Source organism: Sitophilus oryzae, unplaced genomic scaffold (assembly GCF_002938485.1).
Source record: "Sitophilus oryzae breed Bouriz unplaced genomic scaffold, Soryzae_2.0 scaffold_1303_pilon_pilon, whole genome shotgun sequence".
Lineage (NCBI taxonomy): Eukaryota > Metazoa > Arthropoda > Insecta > Coleoptera > Curculionidae > Sitophilus > Sitophilus oryzae.
Genome location: NW_022145953.1, coordinates 96,022 through 110,456, shown reverse-complemented (window position 1 = coordinate 110,456; position 14,435 = coordinate 96,022). Strand labels below are relative to the sequence as shown.

Below are 14,435 nucleotides of genomic sequence, written 5' to 3'. Positions count from 1 at the left end.
GGGACCTCTTGGATAGCCCAACTTTTCGTTGTTCTGTAAATGGTGTAACGACATTCTGGAATATCGCTGTCCGTTTCTGGAAAGGTAATTTTATTATTAATAATAGTATTTAGCTTGTTTATTTAGTAATATTAGTTTTTTCTTAAATTTATTTTGTAACAACTTTCATGAATTTTACTGTTCAATTTTGGCAAAGGTAACTCAATTCTAAAATAATAGTATGTCATTTGTCATTTTTTAATATTAGTAGTATTCTAATTTTCAAAGCAACTTGCAGTCTTTTTTTTCTAAATTTATTGTGGCCCCATTTTGATTCAAGAAGCATTATTACGTTTTTCTGATACTTTCTGCACTTGCATCTACATTGCCTACCTATAGTGGTTAAACTAAAAAATTGGGATTATTTTATTTAAATGTTAGTATCTTAATTAATACGAATACTTTTAATATTTCAAAAATAGCAGTACTGGAAGTAATATAACAAAATATAATGCAGGGTTTTAAGTTAAAAATATCCCTATCATTAGACCATACAAGCAATGAATTGTAAAAATAAAAACAAGAAAAGTGTTCTGCAAAATTACGAAAATGTTAAGACAAATTAGAGAAGAGTTGTTAAAAAACAAATAAATAAAATATCCTTATTATATTATGGTGTTAAATGAAATTTTCACATATCATGGCATTGAGCAATTTTTTGTCTTAGCAAGTACTAATTTTAGTTAATTGACATAGAAATTTTAAGAATTCACGTTTCATAGAGTAAATCCCCCATTACATTATTTCTAGTAATTGTTCTTCATGATTTTAAAAAGTTATATATTTTATTATTCGATTTTATGTATTATATATTTGCTTGTTTTTTAAATTATATTACTTATTTTTTGGTTTTTAATGAATAAAATTTTAATTTCAACTTTACAATTTGCATTCAAACTGTTTGCTTATTCATAACACTTTGGTATAAGGTCTTTATTAAAATAAACATTTATTGTATTGACGTTGAGAGTAGCATATCCGGGAAGTTTCGTATTTCATTTTCTCAGAAATTTTTATTTTTGGCGTTCATTCAAGGAAATATCAGGATGCGATGTTAAACCATGAAATTGTCATAATAATTTAGGTATATAAAATAAATTCTTATCAACTCTTTATAATCTCTAAATAAATTTGTTACTTAGAAAAGTATGTCATAATGTCGAAGGTATAAAATTAGCAGAATTTCCTAATGGTTTAAAGCAGGGTTGGCATGATTTAAATCGTGATTTAAATCAAGTGATTTTTTTAATTTTAATCATGTGATTTAAATAAAAAAAAATTATTGAAACTTTATAATAAACCAAAAAATAACTGTAATAGTTATAAAAATGTGTCGTAGAAAACTAGAAAATATATTTCTATAACAGATATAACAAATAATAAATCGAAAAATAATTGTATATGTTATACAACTATATAAAAGTTTCATTCATCAATTTAAATGTTTGACCTATTTTTGAAGTAATTTCGTGTGAAGCCATTAGACCGCTAAACGCAGGGACTTATTTTAAAATTTATGTATAAGTGACAAAAATTCGCTGTTCAGATACATATCATTCACAAAGTCTAGTGCAGAACTAGGTTCTTCTGATATAGAGACTATATCTTCATTCCCGAGAATCTATAATCGTTGCCAGAAAATTTGTTGTTTTATATTTTTTTGAATCGATTGTATGTTTCCAAATTCTTACCGACATTTTGATCTGCAGTAAGTACTTTACACTTTGACATTAGATAATACATACTAATTTCATTCTCGACATAAGACTATTTCCGAACAACAGTGTATTGTTTTATTAGTAGTAAATATTACACTTATTTTGACGATGCTCTAACCTAACCTTTGAAGGATCATCGTAAAGCTATTCCGACATTACAGGGAGGCACAAAAAGTACATTTTTACTCTGTTACTATAGAACATACTATTTCTTTTAAAACATTACAAATATTTTTTAATCAATTTCAAACCTTGCAAATAATATGAACAGTAATCGAGCAAAAATTTGTACACTCGTTGAATTTGACACTTAATATCAGTTTAATAATATATTTTTGTACTTTTGTGCTTAGGCGTAACAATGCTTTACTTTTATGCCTACGCGTTAAAATGACAAAAGTTAATATTTTTGAGATGTTTGAAAAAAATACTTTTGATCTGAAGCGAGCGACTTTTTTTGCGGAATATATTGGTTACCGATGTGGAAAAATGACAACGCGCCGTAGAATTGTTAATGTTATCGGTATCGGTCAGAGTTATAAAGATTTAGCCATTTAGGATAGGATTTTAATTGGAAATAGGTCCTAGTCATTTGGAAATTCGATTTAAATCTTGTTTTGAATTAAAATCAAATAAATCTGATTTTTTTTAAATCATGATCTTTTCCAACCCTGGTTTAAAGTTTAGTTCATGGATTTATTAGCATTTGGTTTTGTCCCACTTTTAATATGCTTTATTTTTATTTATTTTTTGATCTAGAACATTCATTTTTTTAGTTTAAAACGACTTGTTCTTTTGGAGTATGTATTAACCTTTGTCAATTTCAGGTGCCAACGGCAAAAAGGTAACCAACCCCCTGGTGGTTTGCCTGAACCTGACCGGATGCGAGACCGAGGAAACCGGTCAAGCGAGGGTCCGGTTCCAGTTCGGAGTTTGGGACGCCACCATCAAACACTGGGAGTGTTGTCCCATCTCCAGCGTGGTGCTCAACCTCCAGAACACCAAAGAACTCCTCTCTGTCGGTTACAAGAGCTTAGGCATCTTGGACAGGCACATCGATAGCAGTAAGCGCCATTTTGGTTCCTTGAAACTTGTTTTTAGTTCTTTCTTCCCGACTAGATAAGGACATTAAGATTATGGTCAAGATTCAGATTATTCAGAGCGACGAAGAGGTCCACAGTTTGTCGCAGGATATGGCGAGGCTGATGACGTGCGAAGAGAACAAAGATACCGTGGTAGAGTGCTACTGCGATTCGGAGAATAAAGAGAATAGACAGAATCCGATCAGGGTGCACAGTTGGATAGTGAGGACTAGGAGCGAGAAGCTTGCCAAGAGATTGGACGAAAGTAGCGATGAAAATAACAAAGTAAGTGTCATTACTTAATCTAACATTGTGAACAATGTATGTGTAAAATATATGAACTTTCTATTTTTATATGCACTTATAAATATAATTTTTTTTAGTTGTTTCTTGGGTGTTGTGGCTATGGTTGCAGTAAAAAAGTAAAACAATAATTTTTCAACGTTTCGCAATTTAATGTACTTATGCTTCTTCAAGATTTTTTTTGGTCTTTCCTATGTCTTGGAGTAGTGTTTCTTATCATTTCTTTACTGAGAATGTAATTCTATTTCTGAATGTGTTTCTTAGTTTTTTTACTCAGAATTACATTCTCAGTAAAGAAACGATAAGAAACACTACTCCAAGACATAGGAACATAGGCTGTCAAGTGTTACCTGAACAAACTCAACCTGTATCAAAGAAGTCTTTGCTGCAGACTCTGCGATAAAGATCCTGAACCAGCGTAGCACATAATATGTTACTGCAAGGCTCTGGATCGCAAGCGACACTTTTTATTTGGGAAAGCTAGGCTAGAACCGGAGCACAGGGGGGTATTTGACACCGATAGTTGATAGACCTTATAGAAATTATTGCTATTTTCAATTAAAGAGGAAATAATATGAACAAAATAAAGGATAATTCGTCGATTCTATAAAAAGAAAGAAAAATCACCAGTGCCAGTAGTAATATCGCAACTAATACTACTATTGCTACGACTGATCCGCGAACAATTCCCATATCACTAATGCCGCTACTAATGCCAAATTGTGCTATACTGCTAATGGCACTAATGCGATCGCCTTGTACACAACAATGCCATCGCGGTTTACACCTCGCATTAGTATATCACTGATTTGCAAATTAGAGGAAATGAAGAATATTTTTCTCATTTTATCAGCAAAGTCGCAAAAAGTCGCAGTATTTTATTTTACTGTATGAAAGCCCAATGTTTACTAAGTAAAACGTATATAGACAATATGCTGAATTCTTCGAAATGCGCAACTAAATCTCTAAGTATAATAAAAATGTCACAAATTTAATCAAATTTTCTGAACGCCTAACTTTTTGTTGAAAAAAATCGTTAGTATAGAGAATATCAAAATAAATAATATGTTTTTGTAGAATACATACATGTAGCTTGCTGAGCCGTTTTCAATCAAAACAATAATATTAACGTAAAATGCGCAACAGAACAACAATCATTTATAATTTTAAACATAAAATTTAGCCATTTACCTCTTATCTCTGAGAAGTAACAACTTTGACGTTTCGTTGAAACAAATGAATGCAACTAAACACACCCATAGCAACGCCATTCATGACAGACATGATTTAACTTATCATTTATCTTTTGTGGAAATCTTAAACACATTTGCTTTTTTCGAATTTCGATCACCTTTTCGTGCTAATACTCCACCGAGGAACTATGCTCCCATCCTATCAAGGACCTGCATAAGTTAGTGCAGGGCACAGGGATAGGAGAATGGGTGCAGATATAGAAAGGGACAAACACAATAGGCCTCACAGGTCGCAGTGTTTCCGGCAGAGGACGGCCCCTTATTGTGAAAAAAAAAGACATAGGAAAGTTCAAAAAAGACGAAAGTAAAAAAAATCTTGAAGAAGCATAGTACATTAAATGCGAAACGTTGAAAAATTATTGTTTTACTTTTTTACTGCAACCATAGCCACAACACCGAAGAAACAACTAAAAACAAATTATATAAGGCTAAAGAATAATCACTGTCAACTTATAAATATATGTCATATACCGGGTGTTTTTCAATTTTTATTTTTTCAGATAGAAAATGTGACCTAAATCTGGATTAATTTATATCAATTAGTTTCGAATTGGTTTGGTTTGGTTTTCCAACCAACTGCAACTTCTCATTTTTAAATAACACCGTGTTTTTTTACTTTATTTGATAAAAATTATATTCTGTATAGATTTATACAGGGTGAGTCTTAAATAAGTGCAAATATTTTCGGGGTTGGTAGATCTCGATTAATGAAACATATTTTCTCTTTACCGTTTTTCAAATAAATCCAAAATAACCGAGATATTTTATTTTGAAAATTTCCAAAAAAAGTGAATTTTTGCTAAAATTTTGAGAACCACTTGATCTTTTCTGGATTTTCTTTTTGTAGTAAATTTAGTCTACTACCTATGTTGCCATATTATCAACAAATTATGTTTTTTAACTAAAAACTAACAAAAATTCAAAATTTTTTTTTCAAAAATTTAAAATTTTCAAAATTTTTTTTTCACGCGAAAAAACTCATAATTGTCTTTCTGGGGTCAAAATATACTACCCCTGAAAATATTTGCACTTATGACTCACAAAGTATATATTATGTCAACTTTTGACATTTTGTGTTAAAAAAATTGTATTTTAAATTTCAATCGAGAGTGCCACGACAATAAATTATTGTTACGACAATTTAACTCGAAATACCAAGTATGTGGTACCAAATTATTCGTAAAAAATGCTTTTCCAAATATGCTAATGAGCCACCCTTGTTCCATTTGAAAAAATTGGATTATAATTAAAATTTTGGGAATATTTTTAGACGGCCAGAAAAGACACGAACAATATTAGCTGATCAAATCTATTTTTCCTAGGCTCATTGATTAAAAATTAGTGGTTTTAACACAGTCATGGTACTCTAGATTGAGATTTAAAAATACTTTTTTTATTGAAAATATCAATATTATGATTTTCATCAAATAAAGTAAGAAAATACCGAGGGTACCATTAAAAAATCAAAGTCACTTCATGTGAGATACGTTCAAGTTACCTAAACTATATATTGAATACGTCAATCAGTCCCGATTTATATCATATATACTAACATATCAAATCTCGTTTTGTATCTGAAAAAATCAAAAAGTTATAAGGGTGCGCCATTTTTGAAAAACTCCCATTATAATCCTTTCACTATTAAAAAATTGTTCGATTTTTATTCATGTTTTTAATCAGGAAATGATCACACGTTCATATAATCTCACTGTAATTCAAGTTGCCGAAATTTATACACTTTACATAAAACCGCTTATAAAGTAAATAAGGAATAAAATAACATATAAAAGCAAACCAAACTCGCGAAAAATCAAATTTAACAAGAGCAATGTCAAACAAAGCTAACTCAAATTAACTAAACTATTTCAAATTGATACAATAACGTAGGTTCTGTTTTTATCGTACAAATTTAAAAATTTTATATTGTTTGACACCTTCCTTAATCCTTCTATTGAATGGTAGTAAATCAGTAACTATTATTCTTTTAAATTTGAATTTCTCTAATGCCTTTTTCTCATAATTAATTAAAATAAAATTACATAGCAACTTATTTTATTAAACTCACAGTTTAAACATTTGTATTTTTTATATTTTTTGTTAAAAATAAATTTAGTAGTTTAATAAATACCCAATACTTTGTAAATACTCTGTGTATTCATATCAAAGTTTGATAGATAAGTTTTCACGGACACCTAACAGATAACGGAAATAATCATAATCCTAACGAGGAATGAGTTTCAAGTTTTAGCTTCTGATTTTTGCCTAGCAACTAGTAATAATTTTGCTCTTTGAAAATAAAAATAAATATATTTTATTTATATCAGAAGTAGTTTCTAACTTTGAAGCCCTTAGGTACATTTTTTGCTTAAAGAAACTAAGCCATGAAAGAAGTAATTCTAACTGCAAAATTTATATATAAAATGTTTTAGATAGTAAGTTATAACCGCGACCTTATATGTCTATTTTGTCTCTCTTTCTTGGTTATAACTCATCATACAGTCTGAGGGCTTTGACAAATGTTAGTAGCTAAGAGGGTTTTACAGAGTTTAGGAAGGATATAAAGGATTAAGGAATATAAGGATTATTTATATTAATTATCTTTTGTGAACTATTCTAAATACAATCTAGATTAGATGATGTAGAGATACACTGAGATTATTTAACTTTATCTGACCATGTTTTAACAAAACTAAAAAAATTAACGTAAATTTTTCTATTACGTCAAATTTGCCTAGTTAAAATCATCCTGTTAATGAATAAGGCTTAGTTTTATTTTATAAATATGAATAATGTTATTATTTTGCAGAATATGAAGTACACATTAGCCTTACCTGAATACTCTTACGGAGTTGTTTGTGAACTTATTCGGTATATCTACACTGACAAAGTTGACTGTGCGGACAAGTATGCTGCCAAATTACTGCCAATTAGTACAATTTACACTTTACAAGGTAATGAAATACTTAATTTTCTTTTATTAAATTTAAAATATTTATTTATAAACTTACAGGATTGAAGGGTCTCTGTGAACGTCATCTCATTGAAAGTTTAACTCCAAGCAACGTGGCCAACATCCTTTTACTGGCCGATCAATGCAGATGTGAAAACCTTTAGAAAGCTGCATTGCATTACTGTGAAGACTCTGAACAAATAAAGGGAACGTTCACATAGGTAGGTTACTTCATATATAAGAATCACTTTTAAAACGTCCTTTGATGTTGCGCGATACCTAGTCGCCATTGATTTCGTTCATTCCAGTCTCCGTCACGCAGATCCCTTGAGCTCATCGCCTTCTTGACACTCTCCATCCAGTTTGTCCTTGGTCTTCCCCTGTTTTCTTCTCTCTTTTGTAGAAGCCAGTTTAGTAGCTTCTGAGGCAGTCGCGTGTTGTCCATCCTTCTCACATGTTCATACCACTTCAGTTGTGCACTCTCTAGTTCCTCTACTATAGTTTTTCGTCTACCCATTTTGTCCATGATTGTCTCGCTTCTTACTCTATCCAGCCTTGATGTTCGCGCTGATCTCCTTATCGCGTCCATTTCTACCGCCAGTAATTGTCTTTTGTTATTCTCTGTTAACCTCGCACGAACTAGATTTTTTACATAAATAATTTTGCTTTGACATCTGACTTCAAGTAATAAAATCCTGTCATCAGAGCTACAGTCCTCGAGAAAAAATAATTGAAAATTTTTTCGGACCCTTTTTGAATTACCCTAATTCAAATTCCAACTTAAATTCTTAGGTGTTTATGCTTAAAATTTGAAATACATACTTAATGTAAGTTATTTATATTTGAATTTTGAATTATTTACACAATAAGTACTTCAAATATTGCAAATCTTTACTTAAAATTCTGAAGTACTTGAAATTCTTTAAGTAGAATTAAAAATATCCACACGATTAATGAGAAAGTATTTATCGTCAAAGAATCTGGTTATTTCGTAACTAAATTAGCCTAAAACTAGTACAAAAAGGTCGTTTGCGATCCAGGGGTGCAACTTTGTGCATGTTTCAAAGCGATAGCAAAGTAATTGTGTAGCTTGAGGCACTATGTTCAGTAGCAACATCGATTCGTAGCGATATACTGATTTCTTGCTTTGTGGCGAGGCGACTGCCTAGACCGTGTCGCACACGTGTGCAAGAGTGTGATAGTGATACCATATTTTGCAGTATTTGCCGAGAATACCCGATTTGATAAAGCAACAATAGTTTTGCAATGAACATAGTACCGATCATGCTATAGGTCGCATTCGACATTGCTTCTAAATGATCGGTTGCTAACTTGAACAAAGTTGCACCCCAGAACCTCGCAATGACATATTATGCGCCTGTTTTAAGATATTTATTGCAATCTACAGGAAACACAGAGTTCTCCATCTCTGATATCAGTCATACCAAAGTTTATGGCGCGAATAGTTGTCGTCTAGGCGCACTGTGATGAGGTGTTCTGCTGTTTCCCCATTCTCCCCTCTACTGAGGTCTTCGTTGAGGAGACAGTGTCCTGTTAAAATCCCTGTGACAATTCGAAGATTGTTCTTACTTAAATCAAAGACAATCTTTGAATCTTTGTTCCTTGGTCTCGGTCGTAAGTTCTGAGAAATTCCATCGAGTGTCTTAGACCGTTGGAGGATTCCCATTCCAGGTTACGAATGGTTCCTTCCAGGTTCTTGAGTCCCGCTTTAAGTTGGTTTCTACTTGGAAAGCATAGTTAGTGGAGTGTTCGTTCCTTTTCTAGCTAGATCATTTAGTTGCTTTCTCAATTCCTTCTATACCTTGGTAAGCCGGCATACTTACGTCTTCACTGCAGAGCATTAGCAGTTCTTTTGTAGTTTTAGAGTTAGGTCCTTAAATAAAGGCCTTGCTATGCCTATGCTCCTGTCTATTTGTCCAGTGGACATTCTGCTTTTCCCTGATCCAGAGTTTTAGCTACTACGAGTTAAGCCTCATTCTCCGTTCTACAACCTCGCAATTAGTGGAATAAATTAGTGGTTTCAATTCAGTAACTTCAGTAAAATTGAGTTAGACCTCGATTCCTGTTAAAAATGTAGGTTAAAATCGATTGTATGCCAGTTTTCCCCCAAAATTTAACATGTCCCTTGAAAACTAGATTATGAACTTGGTACCCAAGTAGCATTTTCACGACTTGCGACCACATTGTTTACTAAAACACAACGTTGGATTAGCCACAAAAAATAGTTAAATTCCCCACCTTAGGTATTAAAATAAATTTAAACGGCGTTTTATAACGTTGTGCCGGACGTTGATCTAGTACTACAGCAAAGTAGAAGCTTTGCGACGTCGAATAAACGTTGTCTTGTAACCTTTTTGCTTAAGTGATCTTTAGTGATTCTCGGACAACGTAGTTACAACGTTGGACAATATAGAGTTTTCCCGACGTCAGTTTCAGGACCTATACCAACGTTATGCAAACGTCGTCTGTTTTACTAATTCCAACGTTGTTTAGATTTTTATTCTTACGTTGGTAGGACGTCGAGTCACTACCTTTTTGCAACTGTATTGAACCATAACCTTTAAATCTTAAATTTCACTTCATTGTTCTTGTTCAGTCAGACAGTCCAGTGCTGTTTTTGTTTTTATAAAAACTTAATTAAAATGGGACATAAGAAAAGGTACATATAAAACTAAATTTAAATATACATCGACATATTTTACCGATAGTTTATCCACTTCCTCGTTTATTTAGGATTATAGAGGGCGGCACAATCTAGACTCTAGGATGACTAAATTAGGCAAACTCGGGACTAGTATACTACCTGTTAAGGCCGAACTGCGACTTTTATTTAGTCCAGTATGCTACCACTGAACTACTCCATCTTAATTCCAAAACAACAAAGTGAAAGCCACCATGATGTATTAAATAAGAAAATGTTTCTGTTCCTAAAATAGCAATTCCTGCTTTTGAATACATTAACTTGAAATATTTGACCCTTAAAAACACGCGAAAACAATTTTTTCTGACTGCGAATAAATTATTCTCATTTTTTCAAAAAAAAAAAATTCAAGAAAATTTTTAAAACTTTTAATTTTAAGGCCCATTAGTATTTTTCAAAGTAGAAAACAATACATTTATCAATAAAGTTGTTTGTGTTTAACTTTTTGCCTTTGGGTAACGAGTTACAGAGTCGGTTAAAGTAGTTTCAATAATTATGATCTTCAAACATCCTCCACTAATTTTAAATACTTTCTTTGTTTCTGTTTTCCTTCACTGCCATCTGACATATGTCTCTAACTAAATCATAAAAATAATATTTTTACTATAATTATCCCAATTTAGGATAAAACGCGACTTAGACGCCATATTAGTTTTGTATTTCTGCGAATTAGGATTTTAAACAACGTGGCAGTTTGTACTAAATTAGGCTTCTAGCCAACGTTGGTATCCAACGTCGTTTCGACCCAAAAATTATTCTCCAAACTAGTGCAGACTAGGGTTGGCACGAGGTTGTGCCGACGTTGCACCCCGACGTTTGGTCGCGTGACACAACGTTGTCCCGATGTCCAAATGCTGCTTGGGTAGTTTACTTCAAAACTTAACAAGTCACGCAACAGAAAAAACGTCTCAGATACAGAACGATTTGATTCAAAAAGCAACAAGCCATTACATTTTAAATGAAATACAATTAATTTAAAAGCAAACGTTAACAAGTCCCAATTTAAAATTTTTAGCAATTTTAAAAGCAGCAACTGCCGCCACCTATCAACCGATATTTAAGCTTAATTTACGGGCTATTTATGTTTTCTAATATAATACTAAAAATTGTTTTTTGACAAACATCTACAAGTCCCAAAAATACTTTAAGCAAAACTAAACAAGTCCATATGTCTTAGACAAAACTGAACAAGTCCAAACTTTTTTTTTAAATAACACTAAAAGTAATTTTTTATTTTTTACAAAAATTTGTATGCTTATTGGTTTGGATATGTATGAAATTAATAACCAAAAATTTAATTTACTTTATGATTAGTATAACCTGGAAACATTTTTTATATTTCCTGTAAAATTAAGCACCAAGGACTTGTTTAGTTTTGGAGACAAGCTACTGAATTACACTTTATACTTACTTAGTTTATGATCATTCACAATGTTTAAAAAAACACAATTAAAATTAATAGAATACCCTAGCCACAGCTTGCATTAGTCAGGTGTATCAATAGAGAAAGCCTAATATTTAGCTTTTAAACCAATCAACTTTTGATTTCTAACTACAATTTTTCTTGACTGAAGATAATGACATTTCTCGCAAATTCTGAAGTATAATTAGAGGAAAAGTTAAAAGTTTGATAGCTTTTTCTACTAATTGAAAATGTCTACTACTAATTCTGACGTTCTGAATGCTTAAGCTTCATTAAGAACCTCAAAATTAGTAGAATAAATCAATGGTTTCAATTAGCGTAGAAGTTTGTTCCTCTAATATCAATTTAAGCATTCACAACGTCAAAATTAGTGGTAGTATTATTCAATTAGTGGAGAAAGTTTTAAATGAAATATTAAAATATTATTAAATTTTTGAATAAAATTGAAATGTTTCAGTCTACTGAAACATTTAACTTTTCCCCTAATTATACTTAAAAAATTGCGAGGAATGTCATTTCGGCCTTTGATTATCATCGAACAAGAGAAATTAGTGGTTAGAAATCAAAAGTTGATTGTTTTATAAGCTGAGTATTGGGCTTTCTCTATGGATAAAACTGACTAACGCAAGCTGTGACTAGGATATTCTATTAATTATTAATTATGTTTTTTAAACATTGTGAATGATAGTGAACTAAAAAGTATAAAGTGTAACTGAAACCGCTAATTTATTCCAGTAATTGCGAGGTTCTGAATGAAGCTTTATACATTTGGATATTCCCAGTAGTGGCTCTGGACCAAGATGACATTCCGATAATCCTTGCCTTGCTTAAACAAAATATATTTTTTATCAATTCATCAATGCATACTTCACACAAATCCATACTTCTTATGAAAACTAACTTGATCATTTCTTTGGTTTCAGGTGGCAGAACATTAGCTTGGAGAGTTATGGAAATGGTGAACCCAGACTTATTTATGGAAGCTTGCGAGAGTATAGGAAGCTCGTCGAGTAATTTAGACAGTACGGGAACACCCCGAGGCTCCTGGAGCGACTGAATAAAATTTAAACCAAATCACAAGATTACGCTGACAAAAGTACAAAATGGTTTTATTAGTTGTAATATTATTGTTTCTGATGTATTTTGCCTGACAGTTTTTAAGATAGGACTTGATATTTATTTAAGATCAGTACTTTTAAAAATAAACGTTCTTTTTAATGTGATCTGATTAGACAAGCTATATACTAAGATGATGTATTAATACTAGAAATAATAATATTTTTGATATATGTAATTTTTATACATAAAAAAATTAGTGTAGTATTTATATAAGTAAATTGTATTTAAAATTTAAACACATTTTTATATTTGTAGGTTTTGTATTTATTTTTCATATTCATTATGTGTATATATTATACTAGTGAATTCTATTAAGTGAAACTATATTTATATTAAATATATGTTTATTTATTTTAGTAATCTTATTATTGACTTCCCGAAAGAAGTTTAATTTTTTTAAATTATAAAACAGAAATAGTCATCATCATCATCCCTCAGCTTGTTCAACCATTTTCAATTATGGGGTAGCCTCCTTCACATATTTAGATACTCTCTCTTGTAGTTGGGCCCATTGGTTTGCCTATTGCTGGCTATGCGGGTCCAGTTCATAATGTTGTCCGGTTTTCTGGGTTTTTAATTCCTCATTAAGTGTCCCATGCTGTAATTTTTGTTGTCATCTGTTGTTCATCCTCCTTGCCAGGTGTCCTGCACATTACCACTTGGGGGATTTGATTCTGCGGATGACATCTATTATAGTCTTTTACGATAAATATCCACTCTATTCTTTTACGGTCTCTCTTGGTTATTCCCCAGCATATTTCTCTCCATTGAGCGTTGTGCGACTTGCAGTTTCCTTATGATGCCTTATGTATGTTTTAACTGTCCAGGTTTCACATGCATAGGTCATGGCTGTAGAACACATTGTTTAAACATTGAAACATTTTCTATACAGAGATTTGTTCACCACATACGACACGAAGTATAGCTAAAAGTGATTTTTACAAATTATGAAATTTTGGGTTCGATGAAGGACTAACAAGGAACAATTTAAAAATAATTTTACAAAGATACAGAGTGTCCCAAATAAGTCAAAAAATATCAAGTTGTATTTTTTAAATAGAACACCACAGCCATATTATTACATTTTTAGTTTCTACGATTAAAACCAAGGTAAAATTTGATTAAGGTTTATTATACTTAAAAGCTTACCGTTTTATTTTTCAATTTTGTGAAATTGCAGTAAAAATTTTAAGGCTTCATTTCTCCAAAGGGTATCAAAGTTTTTAATACTAAATATTTACTGAAGTTTATTTACTGATCAGTTATTGTGTTGCAATAATAAAAATAATACTACCTTATACAGAGTGCTAAAAAATTATTTTAAATAATTATTAGCACAAATGGCAATAACTTGTTTAATTTAAATGGAACACCCTGTATATTTAACGAGAATCAGATGCACAATTTAATTGTCTGTATCAAATTATATTATACCATTTTTTTACCTATCTCTTTAAGTTTGCGTAGAAAATGCATTTCTTCATAATTTAGAACTTATTTATCAATATACCCATGGACTATTGACATTTTAGATTGTTTAAAGATGTACCAAATTTTTAAGAGTACAGATACTAATATTGTCGATATAATTCGTTTATTTCATTAAAAAATAAAAAAAACTGTTTAAATATTTGTTAAAGAGGATCAATTAATATGATTCCAGTATTCAAACTACATTAACTGACTGCGTTGATTAATAATAATTGCTCAAATACTAAAAAAACTGCATATTTGTATGGGCGACAGTGTGATAAAAAAGTAACACCTTAAAATGATATTTCATTTTTTAATAAATCTTATTTATAACAACAGAGCAATACGTAATA

At 31.2% G+C, this 14,435-nt stretch overlaps 2 protein-coding genes across 2 annotated transcripts; one reads left to right on the top strand and one right to left on the bottom strand.

The window, feature by feature from the left end:
* Nucleotides 1-6: 6 nt before the first annotated feature.
* On the top strand, nucleotides 7-7,547 carry LOC115874860 (speckle-type POZ protein-like). The gene is made up of 5 exons (XM_030890159.1): nucleotides 7-84; nucleotides 2,585-2,821; nucleotides 2,877-3,124; nucleotides 7,202-7,346; nucleotides 7,406-7,547. The coding sequence occupies exons 3-5, from the start codon at nucleotides 2,894-2,896 to the stop codon at nucleotides 7,507-7,509; spliced, it is 480 nt and encodes a 159-aa protein (XP_030746019.1). The 5' UTR covers nucleotides 7-84; nucleotides 2,585-2,821; nucleotides 2,877-2,893; the 3' UTR covers nucleotides 7,510-7,547.
* Nucleotides 7,548-7,595: 48 nt separating this feature from the next.
* LOC115874859 lies at nucleotides 7,596-7,934 on the bottom strand. The gene has a single exon (XM_030890157.1). It carries the CDS (start codon nucleotides 7,932-7,934, stop codon nucleotides 7,596-7,598), a length of 339 nt encoding a protein of 112 aa, XP_030746017.1.
* Nucleotides 7,935-14,435: the final 6,501 nt, after the last annotated feature.

Bases quoted from the DNA above. Each gene is read 5' to 3' on its own strand.
- LOC115874860 (XM_030890159.1), top strand. From the start codon at position 2,894: ATGGTCAAGATTCAGATTATTCAGAGCGACGAAGAGGTCCACAGTTTG. The intron at 3,125-7,201 runs GTAAGTGTCATT...ATTATTTTGCAG, and splicing joins GTAGCGATGAAAATAACAAA to AATATGAAGTACACATTAGC. The intron at 7,347-7,405 runs GTAATGAAATAC...ATAAACTTACAG, and splicing joins TACAATTTACACTTTACAAG to GATTGAAGGGTCTCTGTGAA.
- LOC115874859 (XM_030890157.1), bottom strand. From the start codon at position 7,934: ATGGACGCGATAAGGAGATCAGCGCGAACATCAAGGCTGGATAGAGTA.